This window comes from Mustela nivalis (genome assembly GCF_964662115.1).
Source record: "Mustela nivalis genome assembly, chromosome: X".
NCBI lineage: Eukaryota > Metazoa > Chordata > Mammalia > Carnivora > Mustelidae > Mustela > Mustela nivalis.
In genome coordinates, this window is record NC_139040.1 from 71,036,543 (window position 1) to 71,064,535 (window position 27,993).

The 27,993-nt window shown below is 37.2% G+C and overlaps 1 protein-coding gene across 13 annotated transcripts in view; it reads left to right on the top strand.

Annotated features, from left to right (window-relative positions):
- Positions 1–27,993, top strand: part of OPHN1 (oligophrenin 1) — a 559,221-nt gene that overhangs the window by 284,082 nt on the left and 247,146 nt on the right. For all 13 annotated transcript variants that reach the window (XM_082716849.1, XM_082716844.1, XM_082716848.1 and 10 more), the window contains 9 exons: positions 755–865; positions 3,364–3,468; positions 5,222–5,351; positions 8,013–8,113; positions 12,088–12,179; positions 18,635–18,713; positions 23,385–23,418; positions 23,921–23,983; positions 25,338–25,412. In XM_082716849.1, the coding sequence (XP_082572975.1) occupies positions 755–865; positions 3,364–3,468; positions 5,222–5,351; positions 8,013–8,113; positions 12,088–12,179; positions 18,635–18,713; positions 23,385–23,418; positions 23,921–23,983; positions 25,338–25,412 (790 nt within the window). The remainder of the gene's footprint in view (positions 1–754; positions 866–3,363; positions 3,469–5,221; positions 5,352–8,012; positions 8,114–12,087; positions 12,180–18,634; positions 18,714–23,384; positions 23,419–23,920; positions 23,984–25,337; positions 25,413–27,993) is intronic.

The following is a 27,993-nucleotide window of genomic DNA, read 5'->3' on the forward strand; positions in this document are numbered from 1 at the left end:
TAGTTTGCTTTTCGACTATGCTTGTTTTTTTCTAACTATTGTTCTGAAGCCAAAATTTCCTCTGGTATTTTTTTTTTTTCTGTTTTCCCTGTTGTCTTTTGCTTTCTTTAGAGAGGTATTCTTTTTTTCTTTAAAAAAATAATTATTTATTTGAGAGAGAGAGAGAGGAAGAGGGAGTGAATTTGGGGGGCAGAGAGGAGTAGAGGGAGAGAATCTCAAGCAGACTCTCTGCTGAGCTTGGATTCGGATGTGGGGCTCAGTCTCATGATCCTGAGATCATGACCTGAGCTGAAAGCAAGCGTTAGGCACTTAACTGACTGAGCCACCCAAGCACCCTGAGAATTATTCTTAAATAACTGGTAGTCTAATTTCTGCTTCTGTGCTTCTGCTCTGGTAATCTCTGATTCTCTATTTTCAACTGTCTATCTAATATTGGAGGCAGCTGTTTTCCTTCTGACTTTACTTCTCTGTTGTTTCTAAGGGGAATTACTCATTTTCAGTTTGTTCATCATTTTTCTTGTGAGGATGGGTAAGGTAACTTTCAAGATCTTTAATTGTTGAACCAGAAATCAGAAGTTTCACAATGATCACTTTTTAATTCTTGGTTTACAATTCTCTGTCTGTAAAATAAATGAATAAGATCATTACTTGGTGGCTAAATTCTCCCCTAGCTCTAGCATTCTGTTGAGTCCATAAGCAGTGACTTGCAAAAGTGACTGTGCTGTTATGTGACATTTGCTACTCTTCTTTACAGGCAGACCTCCAGGTGGACAAGGAGAGGCAGAATTTCTTTGAGTCCTCCCTTGATTATGTATATCAAATCCAGGAAGTTCAGGAGTCCAAGAAGTTCAACATTGTGGAGCCAGTAAGTTCTATCTGTTGATGAATAGTCTAAAAATATTTACCAAATACCAGGTAAATATGGAGAACTTTGACCATAAAATTGAGATTTCAAAGATGCTGAAGGATATTTAATGCTTAATAATGAATGTCAAGAAAATAAACACAGTAGCTTGGGTTGCTCTTGCTCTCTTACTAACAGTATTTTCTCTCTCTTCTTTACCTCTACTCCCCTGCCTTTTTTTCCTCTCCCATTTTCTGTCCCCTCAGCTATGATTTTTCTTTCCTTCTCTTTTTTGTTTCCTTTCTCCTTTTCTCCCTTCTTTGATTTCTCTGACACCCTTTCTTTTTTTTTTCTCTTCCCTTCCTTGCTCTCATGCTTTCATAAAACTTTTAAAGTGCCTATAATATGCCCGTCAATTTGCTAGGAGCACATGTCCCTTGCACTTAATGACTTCCTATTGTACTATTTTTACTTTGATCTTCTTTATTTTCTAATTACATCTCCTTGACTATAAAAAGGGTGTGCTTTGATATGACAACTATGTTGAATTTTAATTCTTAGTAAAGAAAATCTAGAAAAAATTATAGGAAAAACAAAAATAAATTCCCATACAGAGATGATCACTGTTGATATTTTGGCATTTTCTTTCCAAAATTTCTGTATTTGTTATATTTCTCTCTCTATATATGTCTGTCTTTGTACTTTAGATGTGGATGTATGTACACATGTGTGCAGGTCTGTTTACACATGTATATATTTTTCACATGAACATGTATATGTATATACATGTATACATGTATATGAACATGTATATCTGTGTGCAACCAAGTGTTTATTTATTTATACAAAAAACAATTAGCTTCTGTTATATGTCAGGCACTGTGCTAAGCACTGGGTATCTTATAGTGAATAAGACAAACTCTGTTTCTGTCTTCATAAAGACTACACTCTTATTGGGTAGACAGAAGGGAAAGAAGAATATATATAAATATAACTAATTGTAAGTTATAATAGGGGCTAAAACAAATAACAAGAATGGGCAACTACTTTAGATTAAGTGGTCAAGGAGGAAGTCTGAAAGTATCACTTAAGATAAGTTCTAAAGAAAGAGAGGATGCAGCCACATGCATAATGGGGAAATAATATTAAAGATGCAGAAAAAAACACATGTGCATGATCCTTAAGTTAGGAAAGAATGGTGTACCTAAGGAATGAAAATGTTAGTGCCTTTAGATATAGGTAATAGAAAAGGAGACTGGCAGGAAATAATGTATGATAGGAAGGCATAGGACTTGTAATCATGGTAAGGAGTTTGGATAGTAGTCTAAGTGTAGTGGAAAACCATGGATATAAGTTTTTTAATCAGGATATGATATAAGCTGATTTTGTTGTGTGGAGAATGGCTTGGAAGAGATCAACAGTGGAAGCAAGGAATCCAATTAGGAGGCTACTACTGCAGTCTAGGCAAGAAAAGAGCTTGGTTTGGGTTAGGGTGCTGAAAGTGGAAACATAAAAGAATGGCTGGATTAGAGATATATTTTGGTGGTAAAACTGACAGAATTTGGATTGAGATGTGAGTGGAAAAGAAATCAAGGATGATTCTTTACTTTCTGGCTTGACTGAGTAAGTGGTAGTGTCATTTCCTGAGATGAGAAAGCTTGGAAGAGAAACAGAAAGATTGTGTATATGACAAGGTATGTAGTACACAAACCCAATTACATTTATATATAAATAAATGTATATATGTACATGTATATATATATGTACCTTTGTTGTGTTTTTGTGTATACATAGTTTGTGTTTATATGTATAATATATGCATGTGTATATGCATATTGTGTATCTGTGTGCATATTTACATATACCTATCCACTTATTTTCTAAATAGAATAGGGAAATTATTACTACTTCCTATTATTATACTTTATTATTGCCAGAAGTGAGCATTATTGTTTAAAGGTTTGTATTTCATAGATGAAATCATATTTTCATTGTTTTTCTGTGTATTTATTAATGAATTTGAATATTTGGAACATTAAAAAATTAGTTATTTTATGTCTAATTCTTAAACCCCTCTGAAATATTTTTAATTTGAAAATGGGTTCATACTATTTGAATCTTTTAGCATTAGGACATTCTTCATTAAGGTACATACTTTACTCATTTATTCACCTATTTTTTTTTTTGCCCAACAAATATTGATCAACTATTCTGTGCCAATTCTGAGGATATAGAGAGAAAATGCACAGTCTATTCCACATGGTCCAAACAATGAATGGTTTTATATGCTATCTGGAAAGGATTTGAATGAATACATTTGTTAGTAGTTCTTGTTTTCTGGAACTAAGTTCAACATAAATGTTTAATAAGAGAATAGCTATGTGTAGACCTGCTTGTGTTTTCATGATTACTTTTAACACTATACTTGGTATATGGAGTTTCTTTTCCAAGTTTCTTTTTCCTTTATTTAGTAATGAGAAGGTACTGATGATGAAGTTATTTTTACACATTTCCCCTAGGTTTTGGCCTTTCTTCATAGTCTCTTCATTTCCAACAACTTGACTGTGGCGCTCACGCAGGATTTCCTCCCATACAAACAGCAGCTCCAGCTCAGTTTGCAGAATGTGAGTTTGCATGTGGATTTCTTCACCTGTCCCTGCATTCCAGCTGGATCTCAGCTGCAATGACCTTGATCTTGAAATCCCAGCTTATTGCATTCTAGCCAATTTGTCAGGACATACTAATGTGGATCATAATTATTTTAGTATGCTTTCTCTTCCAGTTTCAACTCTTACCAGTCTTTGAGGCTTATTGTTGTTCAAACCTACCCTTCTGACACTTATATCTATCCAGTAAACATTAAATGTTGCTAATTTACTGCATCCCTCTCAGATCAGAACACAACTATGGGCTTGTTTAAGCACAGGTTTTATGCTACTTCCATGTTGGTCAGTCAAGGCACTTGTGAGTTTTATGACATGAATGCCCATTTTTCCCTCTCTTCCTTTTCTCACTAATCACTAGAATTAAATTATGTATAAAGGTTTTATTCACCTTCTTTCCCATGCTGGTTCTTATAGATGGCCATAGGCATAGCCTTCCCATCTTCGTAACATATATATTTTTTCTCATTTGTTTATTTAACCCACTATTCAGTGAATGGCTATGGATATAACATATACTCTGTGCCAGGCATGGACATACCATAATGAAGTATGTTAGGTTTTCTGTCCTCAGGGAACATACAGTCTCTTGCAGGAAAGATACATAAACACTGGAGCACACCATAATTCCTTGTGATAAGTGTTTGAATAGCATCAAGACCAGAAATTTTAAGGAAGCACAGAAAGTGGAACATTTGACAGCCTGACACAGTTAGAGAAGGCATCGCTGAGATAGTGACTTTGGACTAGTTGTTACATTACATGAAATTTGTAGAGTATTTTTATACGAAAAAGTTGCTAATAAGGTTGTTAGTGGAAAATAAACTTCACCTGGTTGTTTAGGAGGATCCTGACTTACAATTGTTTTGTTTCTTTCTTTGTGGGTACTCATCTTCACCAGAATGTGAGTCCCTGACTTCTATGGATTTTTAAAATCTTCCTATAACCAGGTTAATCATTTGAATCTTCCTCCAAATAGAACTTGAAAAGTATGAGTTTAATAACAATGTTTTGTATCTGTGTATATGATGAACTCATTCACAAGATAATCAATAGTGTGGGCCTAACAAGATAGCTAGCTCAGATCACCTTTGTGACTGATGTAACAATCTTGAGACTGGACATTAAGAACCTATCTCTAATGATTTTCATACTCACATTTCAAGCAGTGTTTTGCTATTGTGTTTTAGTTGTGCAGTTTTAAATAGATTTCTTCTTACCATTAGTTTTTGTTATTAACATCTTCAAAGATAGCACCTTGTCATGTATTTTATCCTAATAAGCCAGAATTTGATTCAGAGTCAAGTAGGCATTAACTTTACTTGAGGCAGAGCTTAGAAGTTGCCATGATAATATTACCTTTGAAAACTTTTACAATTTCCTATTTTGTAAAGCAGAGTTCAGTCTGGCGCTTAGAATTCTAAGAACCTTTATTTATTGGCTTATGTGATTCCCATTAGAATAAAGTCTCCCAGATGTATTTTTATGGTTATATTGCTATTTATGTTTCTGTTTCCCTTTTAGTCTTTGGCACTGTTAATCTCGTAAAGTTGTTTTCTAGTCACGATGCTATTCAACATTTTTGTTGTTGTTTTTGCTATGTTGTAGCATATTATGCAAACCAAGAAAACTCTGCACTGGATCTATAACCAATAAATGCTTTTTAATAACCATGGTGATAATGAGAGTAATTATGATGATAATGTCTTCACAGACAAGAAATCATTTCTCCAGTACCCGAGAAGAGATGGAAGAACTTAAGAAAAGGATGAAGGAAGCTCCCCAGACATGCAAACTTCCAGGACAGCCTACCATTGAAGGCTATCTCTATACACAAGAGAAATGTGTGTGGGAATACAGGGATACACACTGGGTTTCAGTAGGCTAGCACCTACTGCCACTTGGCATCTCCAAACTCCAGGCACCCATATTGTTCATAGACCCCTGACAGCTATACCTCTTTGGAGAACAGTCTGGGAACAGAGGGAAAAAAGGAAAAGGAAGGAGAAATTGGAGGGGTAGTAGTTAAGGATTTGTCTTCTGAAGACTTGGGGATGATAAGATCTAAGGTTTTTCTCTGTGATCCAAAGTGGGGATTGTTAATTGTTTAATCCTTCTGATGACTATGACTGGGGGGGAAAAGGAGGTAGGGGAAAGGAGGCAGAAAAGTAGTATTTATTATACCTACTATGTACCAGGCATGGTGTAAAGTGCATTAAATATACTATCTCATTTAATCTTTAAAACCACTTACCATACCATTTTACTTGAGGCCACTGAGGCTTATAGTGATCACTAGTTGAAAGCTACCCAATGATATGTTGGCAAATTGAACATAATTAAAAACCAACAACAGCAAAGTTACCCAACTATCAACTAGCAAGCCTGAGTAAACTCAGTTCTATGAAATGCCAAAACCTATCCTCCTATCACTATACCCTGTACCTTCCACTGCCTTAGGAATACATGATTGCTCTTAAAGCAGTAAACAACAACCATTGTGCTTTCAGTGGGCAGGACAGTTGTTCATTGCTAACCAAGGCCCATGGATTAACTTCTCCATTCACTGAATATTGCAGAGTATTTAAGCCTTCCTACTTCCTAAATTACTTTATGAAAACTTATGTGTGCTCTTTGATTTCCTTATGAACTATGACCCAATGGTTTCAAAGCCTGTGGTTTCAGCCCTGCCCAGACTTATTATACCTGAGAAGAAGAGGCAAAGGAGGCTATTTACATGTTACCAGTGACAAATCTACTGCAATTCACAAAGCATGGCATTCAGGCAGTGATAGTATCATCTTTCTTCTCTAAGAGAAATTAACTTCTGGTGGTTTTCAAACATATGTTCTTTAATCTCTTGGGTTTATCTCTACAACTGTGCATTGCAGAATTTCTCAGTCTCAGTGCAATTGACTTTTTGGGCTGGGTAGTTCTTTGTTCTGAGAGGGGGGTCATGTACATTATAAGATATTTAGGAGCGTCTGTGGCCTGTCCTTACTTTATTCTAATAGCATTCATAGGTATGACAACCTAAAGTGTCTCCAGACATTGCCAAATATCTCTTTGGCAAAATTGTCCTTGGTTGAAAACTACTGCTATATTATAAATGATGTGGGAATAATGATTTTCTAATCTTGGCTCTAATATCAACTAGCTACATGGTGCTTCTGTGCCCCAGTTTTCTAATGTGTCGAATGGATATGATGTTGCTATTCAGTTGAATGTTTACCGAACATCCTTTTTGCCAGGCGATATGTAGTGCATTGAGGATTTTAAAAAATATGAACCAATCTTATTTTTTTTGAAATCCAACATTATTTTTATTTTTATTTATTTTTAGTTTTTGTTATTCTTTTATTATGGTCTGTTAAAACCTTCAAGAAGTTCATAGTGTGATGAGGAAGACAGACAACTATATCAAGAATTATAAAGAAATGTGTTGAACACTGCATTTGGGGCATATATTGAAGGGCTTTTTTGAGGAAGCAATGTTTAAATTAGGAATTGAATTATGAGTGGAAGGTTGATAGACAAAAAAAGGGGGGAATTCCAGGTATATACCATTGCATGTTACTCAGGCCCAAAGGTATGAGGATGTAGTTAATTTTCAGGGTCATAGTTTGCAAAGAATAGCCCTGGTATACACTTTCCATCCTGATGTAATTATTAATAGTGACCCATTCACTCTTAAATATGTATTGAATTTGGACTAAAAATATTTGGTCACCTGTTTATTTGGTAACTGAAAGTAATTCAATGAGACAGGACCATAGAGGGTGGCAAATGACAAAGTAGGAAAGGTAAATGTCATATTAGGAAGGGTCTTGTGGGCCAACATGAGTTTAGAGACAGTGGGGAAGCCATGCAAGATTTATAAGAAAAATGATATAATAGACATCAGTATTTAAAAAATAATTCCTTTAGCTAAAGAATAGAGAATGGACTGGAAAGGAGTGATCAGAGATGGGAGCAATCAGAGAGAAGGTCACTGTCATAATTAATTAGTGAAATGTTCAATTTTTATTTTGTTTGAAGTAGATCATAAAACATTATAAGGAATTCAGCAATAGGGTCCTGAACTAATTCAGTTCTAGAAGGGATGGAGAGAGGAAACAGCTGAAGGAGAGACATGTGGGAAAAATAATGAGCAGTTCCCAGCCACCAGTCAAAAGAGACAAGTTACAGGGAAGAAGAAGCAGAAGATTACACATGTTTCCAACTCATACAATAGGATGAACAGCAGAAGCGTTTAGAAGAGACATGACAAAAAGAGTTATTTGGAGCAAGCTAGAGCAGATATGGAAAGCATTTGATGAGGATTAGGATCTCTGTATGTGCTGTGCATCAATAGCCCACAGGGTTGGAGTTCAGGGGAAGATTAGAGCTACATCCAAAGCCCTGTGATTATGAAGAGCACGCTATACCACTTCCATCTTAGGAGTGTATTGACCAGACAGCCAAATGGATATAGTCTGTCAGCTCACTTTTGCCTATCATTGTAGGGGCTTTGGGAATATCCTGGGTGAAATATTACTGCCAGTATGAGAAGGAGACCAAAATGCTCACCATGACACCTATGGAGCAGAAGCCAGGTGCTAAACAGGTCAGTTCTTTTGTGTGCCATATTTTTTGAAATGCATCTGTGACTGTATCTTAGAAAAGAGTATATCTTGACTTAGTTTCAAAGATTCAAGTCCAGCATGGTTATGTGAAGCCATGATTTTGTATGTTCCTCTTGACACAAATTTGCATTGGGCCAGCTACTACTCAGGTGAGTGAAATATGTCCGTTAATTATGTCAAGCCTTCTGAAAATGCCTGTGCTTTTTCAGATCATTTATTAAATTATTACAAGTTCTTGTCACATTGTACAAGAACATTAGCAAGAATATGGATGAATTGCAAGAGGATAGTGTTACTTGCCTTTAAGAAGTCACTACTTCTTATGATTCTTAGGATTCCTTTAAATAGCAAGTGTTTAAAATATTTTCTGAAATTCCTTGTTTTTTAGAGAAGTATGTCTGTTTCCTGAAGTTAGAATAATCTGTACCCCCTATTGTATATAATTTTCAGATATATTTAAGCAGGTAATGCTGCTTCTTCTGTCCTTCAAACCTTCCCCATCCCCTAAAATGTCAAGATGAGTTTAACACACTAAGAAGATAGTTACTTACCTGGAAGAACCTAATCTTATATATTACATACTATACTATACTTACTGTACTATGCTATAGTATATTATATATATGACAACACAGCCAAAAAACTTATTCTGTTATCTCACTTTTTGCCTATCTTTGGTAATTCTGTCTCTCAAGGATTTATTAAGATAAAATCTGATAGAATATTCATATTCTAAAAGTAGTTTAGTGTGTCCCTTTAAACTGTCTCTCAGACTGGGTTGTAAGGCATTATTTTTAAGGATTTCTATTCTTTATAAATTGTTTACAAAGTCAAACAAGGTTCATTTTGTTAGCACTGAACCTTGGTGGCGTGAAAAAACCCAATTTTGGTAGGCAGAAATTTGGAGAAAAACTGGGCCATTCTGTCTCCTTTGCTGGTGCTTTCCCTGGAAGATCTCTCTTGTGTGACTTGTTTACAGAAAATTAGAGAGGACTGAGATTTGGTGTCAGGCTATAGAAAATTGCCTTTTTTGTCTTGAACCCAGAATTTTGTCATTCAGTTTTGAATGGGTATTGGAGATGGAATGCACCTCTAATGAAGGATACCAAATAGGGTTTCCAGAACCCTCATCCATGCTTCTATATGGCCCAGTTACTCATTCTTGACTCCAAAACTCTTCTTAGTTTCCAGTCTGTTAATTGCCAAAGTACCTTCCAAGTAGTTTCATTAAATTTATCTTGGGCTCTATCACAGCATTTTTTCCATTTCTGTCGGTACTTAGCTGATGTATCTTATTGACTAGTGCTTATAAGCACTGTCCTGTAGTTTCTTCCTTTTATTTTCCTACACACATTTCTTTCCCAGTCCCAGACTTTAAAATAAGCTGATTAGGCCCTTTTCTGCTCAAGCACTTACTGAAAAGCTCAAGACAGAAGCAGTCATCCCACTTTCATATCCTCCTAGGAGATGAGCACAAGCTCTCCTTTTAGTTTTTCTTTCCTTCTTCCCTTTTCATTGAGTGGCTGCTTGTAAAATTGCAATAGTCAGCCTAAGCAGTTTTAATATGGGATTCCTTATGGAGTGGAAAGAAGAACTTGGTTCTCTATTTAGAAGGAGGGGAAGGTAAATTAGTAACGAATTTCCCTAAAATGAAGTTGGAAATGATTTCTTCTTGTCATTTCTTTCAGTTCCTATTCCTGGTTTGTGTTTTAGAAAGGTAAATAATACAAGGAAGTGAGACTATAATAACACCATGAAATCCACTATTTATTGACATCTACGTGTGCCTGGCACTGAGCTAGACACTTTTGGTCAAGCACTTCATTTACTTTCTCAGTATGCCTGTCAAGTATTAGTAGTTCAGTTTGAAGACGGATCCCTCTTTCTGATTATGGTACTTAACAGTGTTCCCTACTAGTTTAGCCTATCAACTTCCACTTTTGTTGTGCTGCTCATTTTATAGGTTATCTTCCCAAATTCTCTTTTATAGGATCCCCATCATTTCCCTGTCAGGCAGTTGTAGTAAGAGGAAGGAGTGCTATCTTTTGACTTTCAACAACTGGGTTTAAATCCTACCTCTGTGACCTTTTTGACCCCAAGTAAATTATGTAATATTGCTCAGTATCATTTTCCTCATCAGAAAAATGGCAAGAATGATACTGTAGTTCATAAAAATTTCTTGGGCACTAATCATTCCTAGATCCTAGAGATAAAAAGATAAATAAGATGCCCTTGAATTCTCAGTCAGTTGCATGAAAACGGGAAGCATTAATATAATGCGCAAAATACATAGTGAACAGTGTATGGGATTGGGGAAGAATTTTGGAGGAAATTAAAGCTGAACTGCAGTATGTAGAACAATTATGAGTTTAGCCAGACCAAGAATATAGATAAAGTCATTGCAGGTGGAGGAAACATTATTTGCAGTTATGGAGTCATGAGAGTTATGACATGTGTGAAATGAGAGCACTTCTGCATGGATGGGGCATAAAACAGATGGGGGTGGCTAGGGGTAACCTGGAGTAGTAGACAGGGCCTAGGCCCCTGAGCTATGATGCCTCTGAATCTGAGAGAGTTGAGAGTTTAAAGGGGGAGGGTGAGTATATGATGCTGTTAGTTGCTGTCATCCTGAAGGACTTGTAATTCTTGATACCCTCAGTGTTAGGGTAAATAAGGCAGATTGAAGGATGAATTTAGAGTTGAGTTTTTATAGTATAGGGGCAGTAAAAGGGTAGGCCTGAAAGGGAGTTGAGTGTACCAATAAGAAATAAGTATTACAAGCAATTAATGAATTGTCGAATATAACATCAAAAACTGATGATGTATTATATATTGCCTAACTGAACATAATAAATAATAAATAAAAAAGTATTGTTTGATCAGTTGGATCAACTGTATGGACCAGTTTGGGTGGCATAGTACCTAGACCCAGAACTGACACTTGGGAATTATTTCTGAATTTCTGGCATCAAAGTGGTTGGCATTTTTCCCATTTAATAGATTGTGAAGTTAAGGTTCAGAGAGGAAAGTCATTTGCTCTGGATTGTAAGCTAGTAAATGGAGTAACTGAGACAAAACCCCAAATTTTAAACTTCCTAATTTAATACTATTTCCACTATACTGACTTGGGTGACTTTAGGTAAGCCATTTTACCTCTCTGAGCTTTATTTACTTCTTTCTAAGGGTTGTTATGAAGAAAGTTGGTTTAAAGATACCTAGCATAATGTGTGTCAAATAGTAGGTAATTGTTAAGTGTTTCTTCTCTTTCCTATACCACATTGTCTCTGTTGAGATAATAGAGGGAAACCGAACAATGTTGGATTGGGAAATTTTAATCTGTGGACATAGCAGACTTCAATGGCCTTATTAAGTGACCATAAGACTAAGGTGGGCTACGCTGTTTTGCATATATGAAATACCAAATGGAACTTTGTAATATATAAATTTGCTCATTTTCTGTACTTCTGCCTATCTTTGGAGAGATTGCTTTTGTGATTTCTGTCTTCCTGAAGAGTCTGGAGGTGGGGAATGAAACTGTTTCTCTCCCTTCCTCCATCTGCCAGTTTAATGGAAGGAAGGCTGCATAAGGCCATTCCCAACCTGCAGGTTTTATGAAAATTTTATTCAGTACACTTAATGCCATTTGGTCAGCCCATTTGTCCTATATTCCCCTTATATTATGTATAATGAGCTTCCTATTTAATCTACCATGCTAAAAAAAAGAGTACTGACCTACCTGTAGCATTTTGTCCTGGTCTCAACCATTAATTACTGGAGCAAGAAGAAACCATCTGCTGTAAATACTGTTTGAAGGGACAAGGTTCTTGGTGAGGCTAAACATTGCTCCTGCTGCCCTGACTGATGCCTTCCAACTGACTGAGGCTACTGCAGGAGGCATAAGAAGCTTCTGTGCATTTTTTTTTCAAATTGGCTATTAATCCTTCTCTTATATCAGGGGCCTTTGGACTTAACCCTGAAGTACTGCGTGAGGAGGAAGACAGAGTCTATCGACAAAAGGTTCTGTTTTGATATAGAAACTAATGAAAGGTAAGCTGTGCTAGTATGAATGGGTAATGTCCTCATGTACCAAGTGCTAAGCCTGAGTAGAACTTTTATTTTCCTCTGTCATCTCTTGTGATGAAAATGAGCAAATCTATTTATGACATTATTGTCTTGGTTCTTCTGGCTGCTGTTCACAGGGGTCCCTGTTAGACCTGGCCCAGAACTGACTGGAAACTTCAGTCAGCTTTGCCTCACCTCCTCTAGGCAGAACAAATCACTCCTAGGATTTAATTTGCTATCAGATATGCAATGGTCAATATTCGGCAACACTATAAGGACAACATAACAAAACTCATTGTTTTTGTAGTATCAAGTTTAGATATTTAAATTCCAGTTAGTTAACATATAGTATGATATTATTTTCAGGAGTAGAATTTAGTGATTTATCACTTATATACATCCAGTTCTCATTATCACAAATGCCCTCCTTAATACCCATCACCCATTTAACCCCCCCCCCCCCAGCAAACTCCCCACCAGCAACCCCAGGTTGTTCTCTAGAGTTAAGAGTCTATTTCCTATTTTGCATCTCTTTTTCCTCCATGTTCATCTGTTTTGTTTCTTGAATTCCACATGAGTGAAATCATATGGTATTTGTCTTTCTTTGACTGACTTACTTCACTTAACATAATACTCTCTAGCTCGATCCACTTGGTTGCAAATGGCAAGATTTCTTTCTTTCTTTCTTTCTTTCTTTCTTTCTTTCTTTCTTTCTTTCTTTCTTTCTTTCCTTCCTTCCTTCCTTCCTTCCTTCCTTCCTTCCTTCCTTCCTTCCTTCCTTCTTTCTTTGATGGCTGGGTAATATTGCAGTGTGTGTGTGTGTGTGTGTGTGTGTGTGTGTGTGTGTGTACACCATATCTTCTTTATCCATCCATCAGTCAATAGATACTTGGGATCTTTCCATAGTTTGGTTATTGTTGATAATGCTGCTATAAATATTGGGGTGCATATATTACTTCAAATAAGTATTTTTGTATCTTTTGGGTAAATACCTAGTAATATAATTGCTAGATCATAGGATAGCTCTATTTTTAACTTTTTGAGGAAATTCCATATGGTTTTCCAGAGTGACTGCACTACATTACATTCCCACCAGCAGTGTAAGAAGGTTTCCCTTTTTCTGCATCCTTGGCAACACATGTTGTTTCCTGTATTGTTAATTTTAGCCATTATACAGGTGGGGGGTGGTATCTCATTATAGTTTTCATTTGTATTTCCCTGATGATGAGTGATGTTGAGCATCTTTTCATGTGTTAGCCATCTGGATGTCTTCTTTGGAAAAAATGTCTATTCGTGTCTTCTGCCCATTTCTTAACTGGATTATTTGTTTTTTGGTTGTTGAGTTTGAGGAGTTCTTTCTATATTTTGGATACTAACCCTTTATCAGACATGTCATTTGCAAGTATCTTCTCCCATTCAGCAAAATTCTTTTATCTCCTAATATATCATACAAGAACAAGTGAATTAGAACACCTTTTTAAGGGGAGATAGAAGGGATGGAGGGTGATAGTGATATTGGGGAGTCTTTTTCCCCCACTTGGTGCAAACATGATACAGACTTCTCCTACTTTTCAGGTAAACTGGAAATAGTTGGATTATCAACTTTCTGATTTCAGTTAAGGCTTTCAAACATTGTACTATGTTGTATTTGTTTCTCTCCAGTACCCCCTTTTTGTTTTCTGGATCTGGGCAGTTTTATCAGAGGTGCATTTAACCTTGAAATTTTAAAATTAGAACATTTGGAGTTACTTTGGAGGAAAGCATATTATGCAGGTGAGAGGTTGATCCAAAATTCAGTGAATAAATGTTACTATATATTATTTCTTTCTAGTATTTCTATATATTATGTTCTGCATAGTAGAAGAGAATTTTAAAAAATGGTCAGATTCCTAGAAAGGCACTTAAAGGTTGAATTATAATATCATATGAACAAAACTATCAATGAATGGAATTATAAAGATTATACTAAGAGATGAGGGCTTTGCTTTTTAGTCTGGTAATAAGTAAAAAGTCCTTTTCCCCATTTGAAATTTCTATTTGTCAATCCATATGATTTCTTTGTTAAAAATGGATTGTCCTGACCAAAGATGGTTGTGATAGTAAACATTGTTACTGGAAACCATGCAGCTGTCACTTATTTTTCTAACAGCTTCAGGCTGTTGAACTATACTTCTATATACTGCAGAAAATGACTGTTGAGTGTGGCTTTTTTTTCATGAACCTTTGTTGTCTTTCGCTATGTATCATCAAGATGCTTAAAAGAAATTAAAATTTTCTGTGTCCAGTTTCATTCTGATTCCCCTTCAGCTTAAATTTGCAAGCTGTATGCAAATAATATCCCCATAGACTCAAAGCAGTTACAGACAATTTGGCCCTGAGATTATGTGCTGGGAACAGTTTATCTTTATGATGATAATGATGATTATGTTATGTTAGTCCTCATACAGTACATCATTAGTTTTTGATGTAGTGTTCTATGATTCATTGTTTGCATATAACACCCAGTGCTCCATGCACTACATGCCCTCCTTAACACCCATCACTGGGCTCACACATTTCCCACCTCCCTCCCCTCTAAAGCCCTCAGTTTTGTTTCTCAGAGTCTGCAGTCTCTCTTGGTTCGCCAGTTTATCTTCATGTATCTTCTACCTAGTGGTATGCATGGCTCATGATAGGTACTAAATTTGGCGTGTGTTTATTTATTTTTTTAATATTTTTTCAGTGTTCCAAGATTCATTGTCATGCACCACACCCAGTGCTCCATGTATTTATTTTTAAATGCATTTTCCCACCCCATAACACTGGGGAATTCTGAGACTAGAACCCAAGAATTAAAGTTTTGCTGTGTCTATGATTTTAATTACCACATATTGGGCACATAAACAACATTCACTCATTTAATCCCCCTCCCCTATTTTACCGGTGAGGAGAATGAGACTTGAATATGTTAAGTAAGTTGCCCAAAGTCACACAGTGGCAAGGCTGAGCTCAAACACCCATTTATAGTTCATCAAGGTCCATGTTGTTGTTGTTGTTGTTTAATTTTGTTCCACTGTCTTATAAGGAGAATAAACATGCTGTGAAATGAAGGGTCAAAATATTAATGAATGAGTGCTGAGGTACCTCTGTGGACATGGAGTTTTCTGAGGGGTGTGGCATCTGCTTTCCTGGCTAGTAAATCTGATATAAGAAACAAAGTCAGCATTCCCAATAGGCATTAGGTACCTATACTCATGTCACTGAAGCACAAAGAACAAAGGACTTCCTGAGTCCCTTTTACTATTTCAGCAATAGAGGGCATTTTTTTTTAATTGGCTTTGCTGCCATGGTGCCTGGGTGGCTCAGTTGGTTAAGCCTCTGCCTTCATCTTGGGTCATGATCCCGGGGTCCTGGGATCGAGCCTCATATCGGGCTCCTCACTTAGCAGGAAGCCTGCTTCTCTTTCTCCCTCTGCCTGCCACTCTCCCTGCTTGTTTTTGCTCTCTCTCTCTGTGTCAAATAAAATAAATAAAATCTTTAAAAAAATAATTAGCTTTTCTGCCAATATTGAAATCACAGGTTTATAGCTCATAGAGCTTGAAGTGCAATGATAACAACAACAACATAACAACTGCTAACAATAGCCTCCGTACCAGGCACTATTCTCAGTCCTTGAAATGCATAATTTCCTTTAATCCTCACTAAAATTCCATGAGGCATGTGGTTTTATCCCATTTTCACAAAAGAAGACAAGGAGACAGAAATGAAGCAATTTAGGTAACATGGATAGCAAATGGTAGAGCCAGGATTCAAACCCAGGAATTCTAGTCTTCAAACCCATACTCTTAGCCATTGCATTGTACTGCATATATGCTATATAAGCCTTTTTGTTCTGGATGAGTGACTGGGACCTCAGGAAGTACAGGGGATTTGTCTAAGGTCATTAAGATAGTCAATGGAAGATCCTGGACTAGAAGTCAATGTTCTTTCTACTTTGTCATCCTGTTCTTATAAATATTATTCTGTTACTTTGACTTTCTGTGGCACCTAAGATTCCTCAGTGCTTCTTGGATAATCACTTATTCATTCTTTTAAGCGCTCTGTAAGGTTAAGAGGAGACATACACATTGGATTTTTCATTTCCCAGATAGGGAAGCTGAGTTCCAGAATGTTTTTGTTTTTAAAGATTTTATTTATTTATTTGACAGACAGAGATCACAAGTAGGCGGAGAGGCAGGCAGAGAGAGAGAGAAGGAAGCAGGCTCCCTGCTGAGCAGAGAGCCCAATGCGGGGCTCGATCCCAGAACCCTGGGATCATGACCTGAGCCGAAGGCAGAGGCTTTAACCCACTGAGCCACCCAGGCGCCCCCAGAATGGGTTTAGTGTCATATCTGGTCTGTACTGTCTGCTTTTATGTCTGTTGCCCATTTCCTTGTTCTTCCTCTGGCTTTAGGATTCAGGTGTGTAGATGTCTTTACAAGGATTTCTAGACTTTCTAGCCCCATGTGATATATCCAAAAGGTTGGTTATTGGTTAGAGAAAAGTAAACTTGAAAGAATCCAGTGCCCAAAGCCAAGTCCTGGTTTTCAGTTGATTTTGGCTTAAAGATCATTTGGAGTTTTTCTTTTTTAAGATGCACTTGAATGGAGTAAAAGATGGAAAGTCAAATAGGAATCCGATGGTTTCAAAACTGGATGGGACCTCCCAGCCCATCTGGTTCCACACCCTTATAATAAAGAAACTGAGGCCCATAGAGGCCCAGTTACTATTCCAGGCTCTCTGAACTCTTGTCATTGTTTGCACCATTCCATGAGTCAGAGAGGTCTTTTCTTAACAGAAGGAATAAGAGGGATGAGTTTCTCATAATGATGCAGATATACAGAGAATGCAAGGAGACTTTACATCTGCATAATATGATTAATCTGAAATTTTGAGCTTGGTCATGAAGGTTTAAAAAGACCATACAGATTATACCACCTTGGGGTATCTTTGGTTATACAGAGCTTACAATTAAATAGGAAAAAAAAAAAAAGGGGGTTGAGACCATTTTTGATACAGAAAAAGTGTTGTAGCATAGTGGTTAAGAAAGAAGATGGCTTAGCGAAATAAGTCAAGCAGAGAAAGACAACTAACCTATGGGATACTACAAAGGTGATCCTAAGGGGGAAATATATAGTCATTCAAGACTCACTCAAAAAAATAGAAAAATGCCAAATATACAAATTAATTTTACACCTTAAAGAACTGGAGAAAGAACAATAAATAAAGCCTAAGAATACAGTAGAGCAAATCAGCAAAACTAGAAGCTAGTTCTTTGAAAGAATTAATAAGATAGATAAACCACTGGCCAGGCTTACCCAAAAGAAAAGAGAAACTATCATATGATCTCCCTGATATGAGGAAGTGGTGATGCAACATGGAGGCTTAGGTGGGTAGGAGAAGAATCAATGAAACAAGATGGGATTGGGAGGGAGACAAACCATAAGTGACTCTTAATCTCACAAAACAAACTGAGGGTTGCTGGGGGGAGGGGGTTTGGGAGAAGGGGGGTGGGGTTATGGACATTGGGGAGGGTATGTGCTTCAGTGAGTGCTGTGAAGTGTGTAAACCTGGCGATTCACAGACCTGTACCCCTGGGGATAAAAATATATGTTTAGAAAAACTAAAAAAATAAGAAAAAAAAAAGAAAGAAGATGGCTGTTGGACCAGAATTCCTACATTTTATATCCTGGTTCTATACTTACCTACTGCATGAACTTAAGGAACACCTCAATGCCTCAGTTTCCCCTTCTGTAAAATAAGGATTCCTACATAGTATCTGCTTTATAGGTTCCTGGGTAGATTACATGAATTAATACCTATAAAGTACTTAGAAACTGGTACCAATCTTGTGAGAATTCAGTAACCATTATTATTAGTCATAGATTGCTTTAGTCAGCCAGAAGGCCTCCTCCCTGTGCTGAGCCAGCGTGCATGTTGTTGAATTCTTTCCAACTGGAAATACTCTTTAGACACCATAGATGGGGGAAGTAGGAAAGCCGTTTTTGTTCTGTTTTGGTTTTGGTGGATGGATGTGCCCATGCTGAATATGCTTACTCCTAGAGCCCAGATGAAACTGCTGGCTTCCCAAAGAGAAAAGTAGAGAGAGCCACAGTTTGTCTCAAGTACAATGGAGCTAATTTATTGTGTATTATGGTGAAGTGTCTTGGCATCTACCTTCCTATCTCCTTGCCTGACCCTGGCATGACGCTGCCAAGATACCATCTCTCCTAGGGTTCCCAAAGTTACTGTTCTCTAAATGTTCCATTGGTTTTTTGAGTAAAAGAGATTTTGAAAAATTGGAATTCTGTATGTGCCTGCTCAGTGTGATACCTCCCAGGGCTGAGAGGGACCCTAGATCACAACACTCCAATTTCTCAAGTGAGTTTTCTACTTTTAACTTGTCATTCTTCCCCCATTAGGCCAGGAACCATCACTTTGCAGGCCCTTTCAGAAGCTAACAGAAGGCTATGGATGGAAGCCATGGATGGAAAAGAACCTGTAAGTTGCCTCAGGATACTAGAGAAACCTCAGCACCATAGTACAGTGTGTGAGGGCCCTTAGTGGTTCACTGGGTCTAGGAAAATTAAATAGTCAGATTGTCAGATTCAAAATTTTAGAGCTAGAAGGAATTGTTGACTTGACATTTCTTGTTTAAAAAGTAAGCTATTTTGAGTTCCAGAGAGAGTGAAGGACTTATCTGGGATTTCTCAGAAAAGGCATAACAGTGGGGCGTAAAATTCAGGTTTCTGAGCTTCTTGCTTCAGTGTTACATTATGCAGCTGTGCCCACAAAATCTTTTTTTTAAAAGATTTTATTTATTTATTTGCCAGAGAGAGAGAAAGAACACAAGCAGGGGAGTGGCAGGCAGAGGTAGAGGAAGAAGAGGAAGAAGCAAGTTCCTCACTGAGCAAGGAGCCTAATGTGGGACTCGATCCCAGCATGCTGGGACCATGACCTGTGCTGAAGGCAGACGCTTAACTCACTGAGCCACTCAGGTATCCGACCCACAAATCTTCTTCTTAAGAAAGAAAATTAAGTGGATAACCCAAAAGACCCCACCCCCAAACTAGTAGAACTCATATAGCAATTCAGTAACGTGGCAGGATACAAAGTCAATGTACAGAAATCAGTGGCTTTCTTATACACTAACAATGAAAATACAGAAAGGGAAATTAGAGAATCGATTCCATTTACTATAGCACCAAGAATCATAAGATACCTGGGGAATAAACCTCACCAAAGAGCTAAAGGATCTGTACTCGAAGAACTACAGAACACTCATGAAAGAAATTGAAGAAGACACAAAAAGATGGAAGACCATTCCATGCTCTTGGATCTGAAGAATGAACATTGTTAAAATGTCTATACTGCCTAGAGCAATCTATACTTTTAATGCCATTCCGATCAAAATTCCACAGGTATTTTTCAAAGAGCTGGAGCAAATAATCTAAAAATTTGTATGGAATCAGAAGAGACCCTGAATCGCTAAGGAAATGTTGAAAAACAAAAATAAAACTGGGGGCATCACGTTACCTGATTTCAAGCTTTACTACAAAGCTGTGATCACCAAGACAGCATGGTACTGGCATAAAAACAGACACATAGACCAGTGGAACAGAGTAGAGAGCCCAGATATGGACCCGCAACTCTATGGTCAAATAATCTTCGACAAAGCAGGAAAAAATAAACAGTGGAAAAAAGACAGTCTCTTCAATAAATGGTGCTGGGAAAATTGGACAGGTATATGTAGAAGAATGAAACTCGACCATTCTCTTACACCATTCACAAAGATAAACTTGAAATGGATAAAAGACCTCAAGGTGAGACAGGAATCCATCAGAATCCTAGAGGAGAACATAGGCAGTAACTTCATCGATATCAGCCACAGCAATTTCTTTCAAGATATATCTCCAAAGGCAAAGGAAACAAAAGCGAAAATGAACTTTTATGACTTCATCAAGATCAAAAGCCTCTGCACAGCAAAGGAAACAGTCAACAAAACGAAGAGGCAACCCATGGAATGGGAGAAGGAATTTGCAAATGATAGTACAGACAAAAGGTTGATATCCAGGATCTGTAAAGAACTTCTCAAAAAACAGATAATCATATCAAAAAATGGGCAGAAGATATGAACAGACACTTCTCCAATGAAGACCTACAAATGGCTATCAGACACATGAAAAAAATATTCAGCATCACTAGCCCTCAGGGAGATTCAAATTAAAACCACATTGAGATATCACCTTACACCAGTTAGAATGGCCAAAATTAGCAAGACAGGGAACAACATGTGTTGGAGGGGATGTGGAGAAAGGGGAACCCTCTTACACTGTTGGTGGGAATGCAAGTTGGTGCAGCCACTTTGGAAAACAGTGTGGAGATTCCTTAAGAAATTAAAAATAGAATTTCCCTTTGACCCTGCAATTGCACTACTGGGTATTTGCCTTGAAGATACAGATGTAGTGAAAAGAAGGGCCATCTGGACCCCGATGTTTATAGCAGCAATGGCCACGGTTGTCAAATTGTGGAATGAACCAAGATGCCCTTCAACGGACAAATGGATAAGGAAAATGTGGTCCATATACACTATGGAGTATTATGCCTCCATCAGAAAGGATGAAGACTCAACTTTTGTAGCAACATGGACGTGACTGGCAGAGATTATGTTGAGTGAAATGAGTCAAGCAGAGAGTCAATTATCATATGCTTTCACTTATTTGTGGAGCATAACAAATAGCATGGAGGGCAAGGGGAGTTAGAGAAGAGAAGGGATTTGGGGTAAATTGGAAGGGGAGGTGAACCATGAGAGACTCTGAAAAACAATCTGAGGGGTTTGAAGCGGCGGGGGGTGGGAGGTTGGAGGAACCAGGTGGTGGGTATTATAGAGGGCACAGATTGCATGGAGCACTGGGTGTTGTGCAAAAACAATGAATTCTGTTATGCTGAAAAGAGATTAAAAAAAAAGAAAATTAAGCTTTTTCAGTTTATAAAACTAATATGTATTTATATAGAAAGATGGAAAATAATTGTCATAACTGAATAAGCATTTGTTAAGATTTTATTCAAAATTATTTTGCTGCCCCCATCTTACATTCCCAAATCAGCTTATTCTCTTGAACGGTACAGCTGGTGGGGAAGATGGTACTGTCATCCTATGTTTCAAGATGTACCAGTCTGTTTAGAACATTGTTACACAGGAGTACAAGCAATACCTTAAATGTTTTAGTGACTATCATAGAATAACCAATATGAGGAGTCAGAAACGAGTGAAAAGCACTTTTTCTCTTCAGTATCTTCCATGTAGTGGCATATGAACTAATATTACCTTCCTAGTGTTGGAATTCCAAAAGCCTGAATTTGGATCCTAGTTGTGCTGTTCAGCGGTTGTGTGACTTCAAGCAAGTCATTGTAGCTGAGATTCAGTTTTCTTCTCTTCAGTAAAATGGGTTTAATAATCTCTGTTCCACTTAACTCACAGAATTGCTTTGAAAAATCAAATGAATGGGATATCTGTCAACCGTAATGTGCTGTATTAGTTTTAGGTGCTTCTAACTGGACTAAAGAATGAGTGCAAGTCTACTGCGATTCAATAATATTTGAATATAGTCTAATATTCTTGTTTTATTCAAGGCAAAAATTTGTTAAGAGGGGAAACACACCACAGACTTTTCTTTCTGTGTCTCCTCAGTGCCCTGGAGACTAAAGAGGAGTGGTCAGATCTCAGACTGCATTTATAGCAACCAAGAAGTTAGCAGGAGGGAAGTGGTACTGTGAGGACTGGCATACAGAAAGTAGTCCATGACCTGTCTCTCCCTCCTTCCCAGAAACCTGGAGCTTAACTATTGCATGCCTCTGATGTTTCTCTAGGAAGATGGTAGGAGGCTCAGCAGGGCATTTTATTCTTGATTCCCTCTTTTAAATTTGTTCTCTCTTTAGGTTTTAGAGGTTGAAGGATACAGATGGGTTTTTGTGGAGAATGACAGCATATGGATTCACTAAATATTGATCCCTAACAACTTGACTTTGATAGTGTTTCTGCAAATAGCTTGTTAATGAAAGTGGCAGCTAGGGCTGGTCAGCACAGAAATCTCCCTCATTGAATTGTCCATGGGCATACACACACACATGCAGATGATTTTCTTTTAAAAGGACAGATTGCTGGGGCACCTGGGTAGCTCAGTGGGTTAAGCCTTTGGCTTTGGCTCAGGTCATGATCTCAGGGTCCAGGGATTGAGCACCACATTGTGTTCTCTGCTCAGCAGGGAGCCTGCTTCCCTTCTTCTCTCTCTCTGCCTGCCTCTCTGCCTAATTGTGATCTCTGTCTGTCAAATAAATAAATAAAATCTTTAAAAAAAATAAATAAAAGGAGAGATTGTTAAAGCCGACTAACAAATACCATAGAGAAGGCTTCCTTCCTGCAGTTTCACATTATTATTCTTGCTGATTTACTAAACACCCCAATTCACTAATCTTAGATGTGGTATACATGCCTTTGTTTAAAGTGTCAAAGAAGATCAGGACTTGAAGGGATATCTGTTCCAATCCTCATCATTTTAGAGATACGAGTCTTAAAGTATAGAGACAAAAAGGACATGCCCGAGATATCCTAATGAGATAGAGGTGGAACCAGGACTAGATTTTGTTGAGGATCTCCCCTTTGGTGTCTCATGTAGCTCTCAGTGTGTTCTTCAATATGACTCAGACAAATCTTGATCAGTGCAGGGGTGTCTTTCAGCTGTACACTTGCTTTTCTACAGAGAAACACCCATTACTTAGCCTTTGGAGTAGGAGGCTGTTACTGGAAGTATTTACATTTTACTGCCAATGCCCATTAGCCATGTATCTATTAGAAAACTGTTTCTTTTCTCACATGCTCTCTTGCTCCATCAGAAAAATTCTCCAAGCTTTACATAAGTAAATTTCTAAGATGGGTAGGCTACACCTTCAGCTGCAGTGAGCTACTTGGAATCTGCTTCAAAGATTGTTAATCCAAGTGTTTTCTGGGGACCTATGCAAAGATTCTGCTTAGCCCAGTTTTTCATCTTATTAAAGCTTCAGGGACACCAATGGTTTTGATGGACTACCTGAGAAAAGAGATTAGTATTATTTGCCACACTTATCTATAGTGATTGACAATAGCCTTGGCTTTTTCTTTCTCTTCTTTTGTAGATCTACCACAGCCCCATAACAAAACAGGAAGAAAGTGAGTCAAATTTATGGTCTATTGACATTACAAACTGCTTGCTGTCCTAATCAGTTAATGTTCTGTAATACTGACGCAAATGTGTTGATGACTCTGTGTGGAATAAAATTCATACCTATTTTTTAGTATGTCTACTTAGTGAAATAAGGAAGTCACTTCATCTTAGTTTATGGTATAGGTAGTAATAGTAATATAGAGAAGAACATTGTATCTTTCTTATTCTAAACATGATAGAAATTATGTGCATTTCTACCCTAACATTTCATGTCTGATGTTGCTCATGCCTAAAATAAACATAATGCAAAGAGATCAGTAACAGTGTTTTGTGGTAGAAGAGTAAAAAACTCTTTTAAGGGGAAAAATATTTCTATTTAAGGGTATTAGTGATGAAAAACCATACCCCTTAATCTCTCACTGCAGTCTCCTAGCATGATCAATAAATGTTTGGTAGGTAAAGCTTATTATAGCAGGATCTAACTCTGTTTTCCTTTGTTTCAAATAGTGGAACTGAATGAAGTGGGGTTCAAGTTTGTTAGGAAGTGCATCAATGTCATTGAGACCAAAGGTAAGAAATGAACCAGAGTATTGGTGGTGTTTGAATTTGGTCACTCTGAATTTATTCTAGGGAAATTTCTTAAAATTAGCAATGATGTTGTTTGTTGGTCAGGACTCATTTTAGCGATAAAGACTGTTTATAAACCTGGAACACTAGACCTAAATTTCTAAAATTCTAGCAAATTTCAAGCCAGTGGTATCCAAGTATATTGGGATAATTTGTGGTTTCCTGCATTTAAAGAGAAAGAGCTTAATTAATCAAATGGTACAAAGTTCTAAGTTATACAAGATAATTATGTCCTAGAGATATGGTGTACAGCATAAAGCTGTAGTTAACAATACTGTATTGTAGACTTTAAAATGTGCTAAGACGGTAGATCTTATGTTAAGAGCTCTTATCACAAAAAAATAATGAATAAGGAGGGCTACAGGAAAGCTTTAGAGGTGATGGGTATGTGATGGGTAGATTGTGGTGATGGTTTCACTTATCTCCAAACTCACCAAGTTGTATATATTAAATATGTACAGCCTATTGTATTTCAAAAAAATAAATAAAGAGAAAGAGCTTCCAACATCTTATAAGATACTCTAAAGTACTACTGAACACTCCTCAAGTAGTGTTCTTACCATTCCATCATAAATAAATAAGAGTTCAATTTCTACCACAGTACATATCAGTTTAGGGGTGCCTGGGTGGCTCAGTGGGTTAAGCCTCTGGCTTCAGCTCAGGTCATGATCTCAGGGTCCTGGGATTGAGCCCCAAATCAGGCTCTCTGATCAGCAGAGAATCTGCTTCCCCCTCTCTCTCAGGCTGCCTCTCTGCCTACTTGTGATCTCTCTCTCTTCCAAATAAATAAATAAAATCCTTAAAAAACTCTAACTCTCTAGTCTCTCTCTGAGAATTGTTAGAATGTAGGCAGGTAGTATATGAGCCAAGCCTCTCTGTTTAACATATGCCATAGTCCATCCCTTTCTTCCTTTATATCACTGCTCACAAGCAACTTGGAGATTGGTATTTCCTCCTTTTTCAATTAAAACCTAGCTCCCTTCCAAGATGGTGGCACTTTTCCCAGCCACCCGCTGCTACCCACCTAAGCATACTTTTCTTTTTACTATAGAGTATATTCTCTTCTGTTCATATTAATGAAATTTTGGTATAATCCAAATGAAAGTGTAGAGAGAATAATTTGGAGAGAGGTTTCAAAACTGTTCCCCTATTGCAGGGAAAGGCTGGAGAGCATGGAGAGGATAGGGAGACACTTTTCTGTTTGAACTGACTAGGATGTAAGTACCTACTTTCTTTACCCTGAGGGAAATGAAAGCTCTAGCTGTGAAACAAAACTGATCTCAATTTCTTTCCCTAGGGATCAAGACAGAGGGATTGTATCGTACTGTGGGCAGCAACATTCAGGTTCAGAAGCTGCTGAATGCCTTTTTTGGTAACAATTTTAATTTCATAATTCTTATTGGAAATTGTGTATTAAAAATAAATGTGACTAAAAGAGAAAGGAGACATTGCTAAAAAAGGTTATAGAATGTTTAAGAAATATTTTCAAAGGAAAAATATACACATATTTGCCTACCCTGGCTCAGAGACAATCTTGCATTGATACAACTAGCATTTCTTCTTTACCACATCATATTGACACCTGAGAACCTTTGCAGTCTGGCTTCTACCCCAACCTCTCCACTGGAACTACTTTTGCCAGGCATAGAAGATATCACAGCAGATATTCACAGCAGATAGTTCTCACAGTTTGTCTTGCTTAAAGTTTTGAAGATATTCACAGTGGACGGTTTTCACAATCTATCTGGCTTGATCTCCTTGTTGACTACTCCCTCCTTTTTGAAACTTTCTCCCTATGTGACTTCTGTGATTCAACATCTTGTGATTTTTCTAAAATCTTGTGTTAAAACTTTCAAGTGACTCTTCTGAGGTCCTTTTTCTTCTCATCTTTTAAATCGTGGCTGGGTATTTTCCAGCATTCCCTCTTTACCACCCTTTATTTCTTCCTCTACATGTATTCCCAATGAAGAAATATTAACCTGGTTATGCATGACATTTTTTCACTTTTTACATGTCAAGTAATTTTTAAAGTTTTTATTTAAATTATTTAAATTTCAGTTCATTAACATACAGTGTGATAGTAGTTTCACATGTATAATATAGTGATTCAATACTTCCATACAACATCAGTTGTTCATCAAATGCAATGCTTAATCCCCATCACCTATTTAACCTATCCCTACCCAACTTTCCTCTGATAGCTATCACTTTGTTCTCTACAGTTAAGTGTCTGTTCTTGGTTTACCTCTCTCTTTTTCCCCCCATGCTCACTTGTTTGGCTTCTTAAATTGCACAAATGAGTGAAGTCATATGGTGTTTGTCTTTCTCTGACTGACTTGGCTTAGTGTAGTACTCTCTAGCTCCAACCACGCCATTACAAATGGGAAGAGTTCATTCCTTTTGATGGCTGTGTAATATTCCATTGTGTATATACCACATCTTCTTTATCCATGCGTCAGTTGATGGACATTTGGGCTCTTTCCATATTTTGACGTATATTCAAGTGCTGCTATAAACACTGGGGTGCATTTATCCTTTGAATTAGTATTTTTATATTCTTTGAGTGAATACCCAGTAGCACAATTCCTAGATTATAGGGTAGTTCTGTTTTCAACTTTTTTGAGGAACCTCCGTATAGTTTTCCAGAGTGGTTGCACCACTTTGCCTTCCCACCAACACTGTAAGAGGGTTCCCCATTTCCACATCCTCGTCAACACCTGTTGTTTCTTGTGTTGTAATTTTAGCCATTCCAACTAGTATGAAGTGGTATCTCATAATAGTTCTGATTTGTATTTCCCTGATGACTAGTGATATTGAGCATTTTTTCATGTGTCTTTTGGCCATCTATTTGTCTTCCTGGGAAAAAAATGTCTAGCCATGTGTTCCCATTTTTTTTAAATGTTCAGTTTTATAAGTTCTTTATAAATTTTGGATACTAACCCTTTATCAATGTGTCATTTGCAAATATCTTCTCCCATTCCGTAGGCTGTCTGTTAGTTTTATTGATCGTTTCCTTTGCTGTGCAGAAGCTTTTTATTTTGATGAAGTCCCAGTAGTTTATTTTTGCTTTTAATATTTTGCATGTAGATTACCAGTTTTCCCAATATCATTTTTTGAAGACAGTCTTTTTCCATTTATATTCTTTCCTGCTTTATTGAAGATTAACTAACCATACAATTGTGGGTACATTTCCAAGTTTTCCATTCTGTTCCATTGATCTATGTGTCCTTTTCTGTGCCAGTACTATGCTGTCTTGATCACTACAGCTTTGTAATATAATTTGAAGTCCAGAATTGTGATGAATTCAGCTTTGCTTTTCAAGATTGCTTTGGCCATTTGGGGTCATTTGTGGTCCCATACAAATTTTAAGATTGTTTGTTCTAGCTGTGTGAAAAATGATGTTGTTAATTTGATAGGGGCTGCTTTGGATACTATAGTCATTTTCATAATATTTCCTCTTCCAATCCATGAGCATGGGATCTTTTCCCATTTCTTTGTGTCATTTTCAATGTCTTTCATCAGTGTTTTATAGTTTTCAGAGTACGTATCATTTATCTTTTCAGTTAGGCTTCTTCCTAGGTATGTTATGCTTTTTGGTAGAATTGTAAATGGGATCGAGTCCTTGAATTCTCTTCCTCCTGCTTCCCTATTGGTATATAGAAACACAGCAGATTTCTCTACATTGGTTTTGTATCCTACAACTTTACTGAATTCATTTATTGTTTTTAGCAAATTTTTGGTGTAGTCTTTCAGGGTTTCTAAATATAGCATCATGTCATTGGCAGGTAGTGAACATTTGACTTCTTCCTTGCCAATTTGGATGCTTTTTAAATTTTTTTTTTCTTGTCTGATTGCTGTGGCTAAGATTTCCAGTACTATGTTAAGTGTCAGTGGTGAGAGTGGGCATCCCCTGTTGTTTCTCACTATAGAAGAAAAGCTCTCGGGTTTTCCTT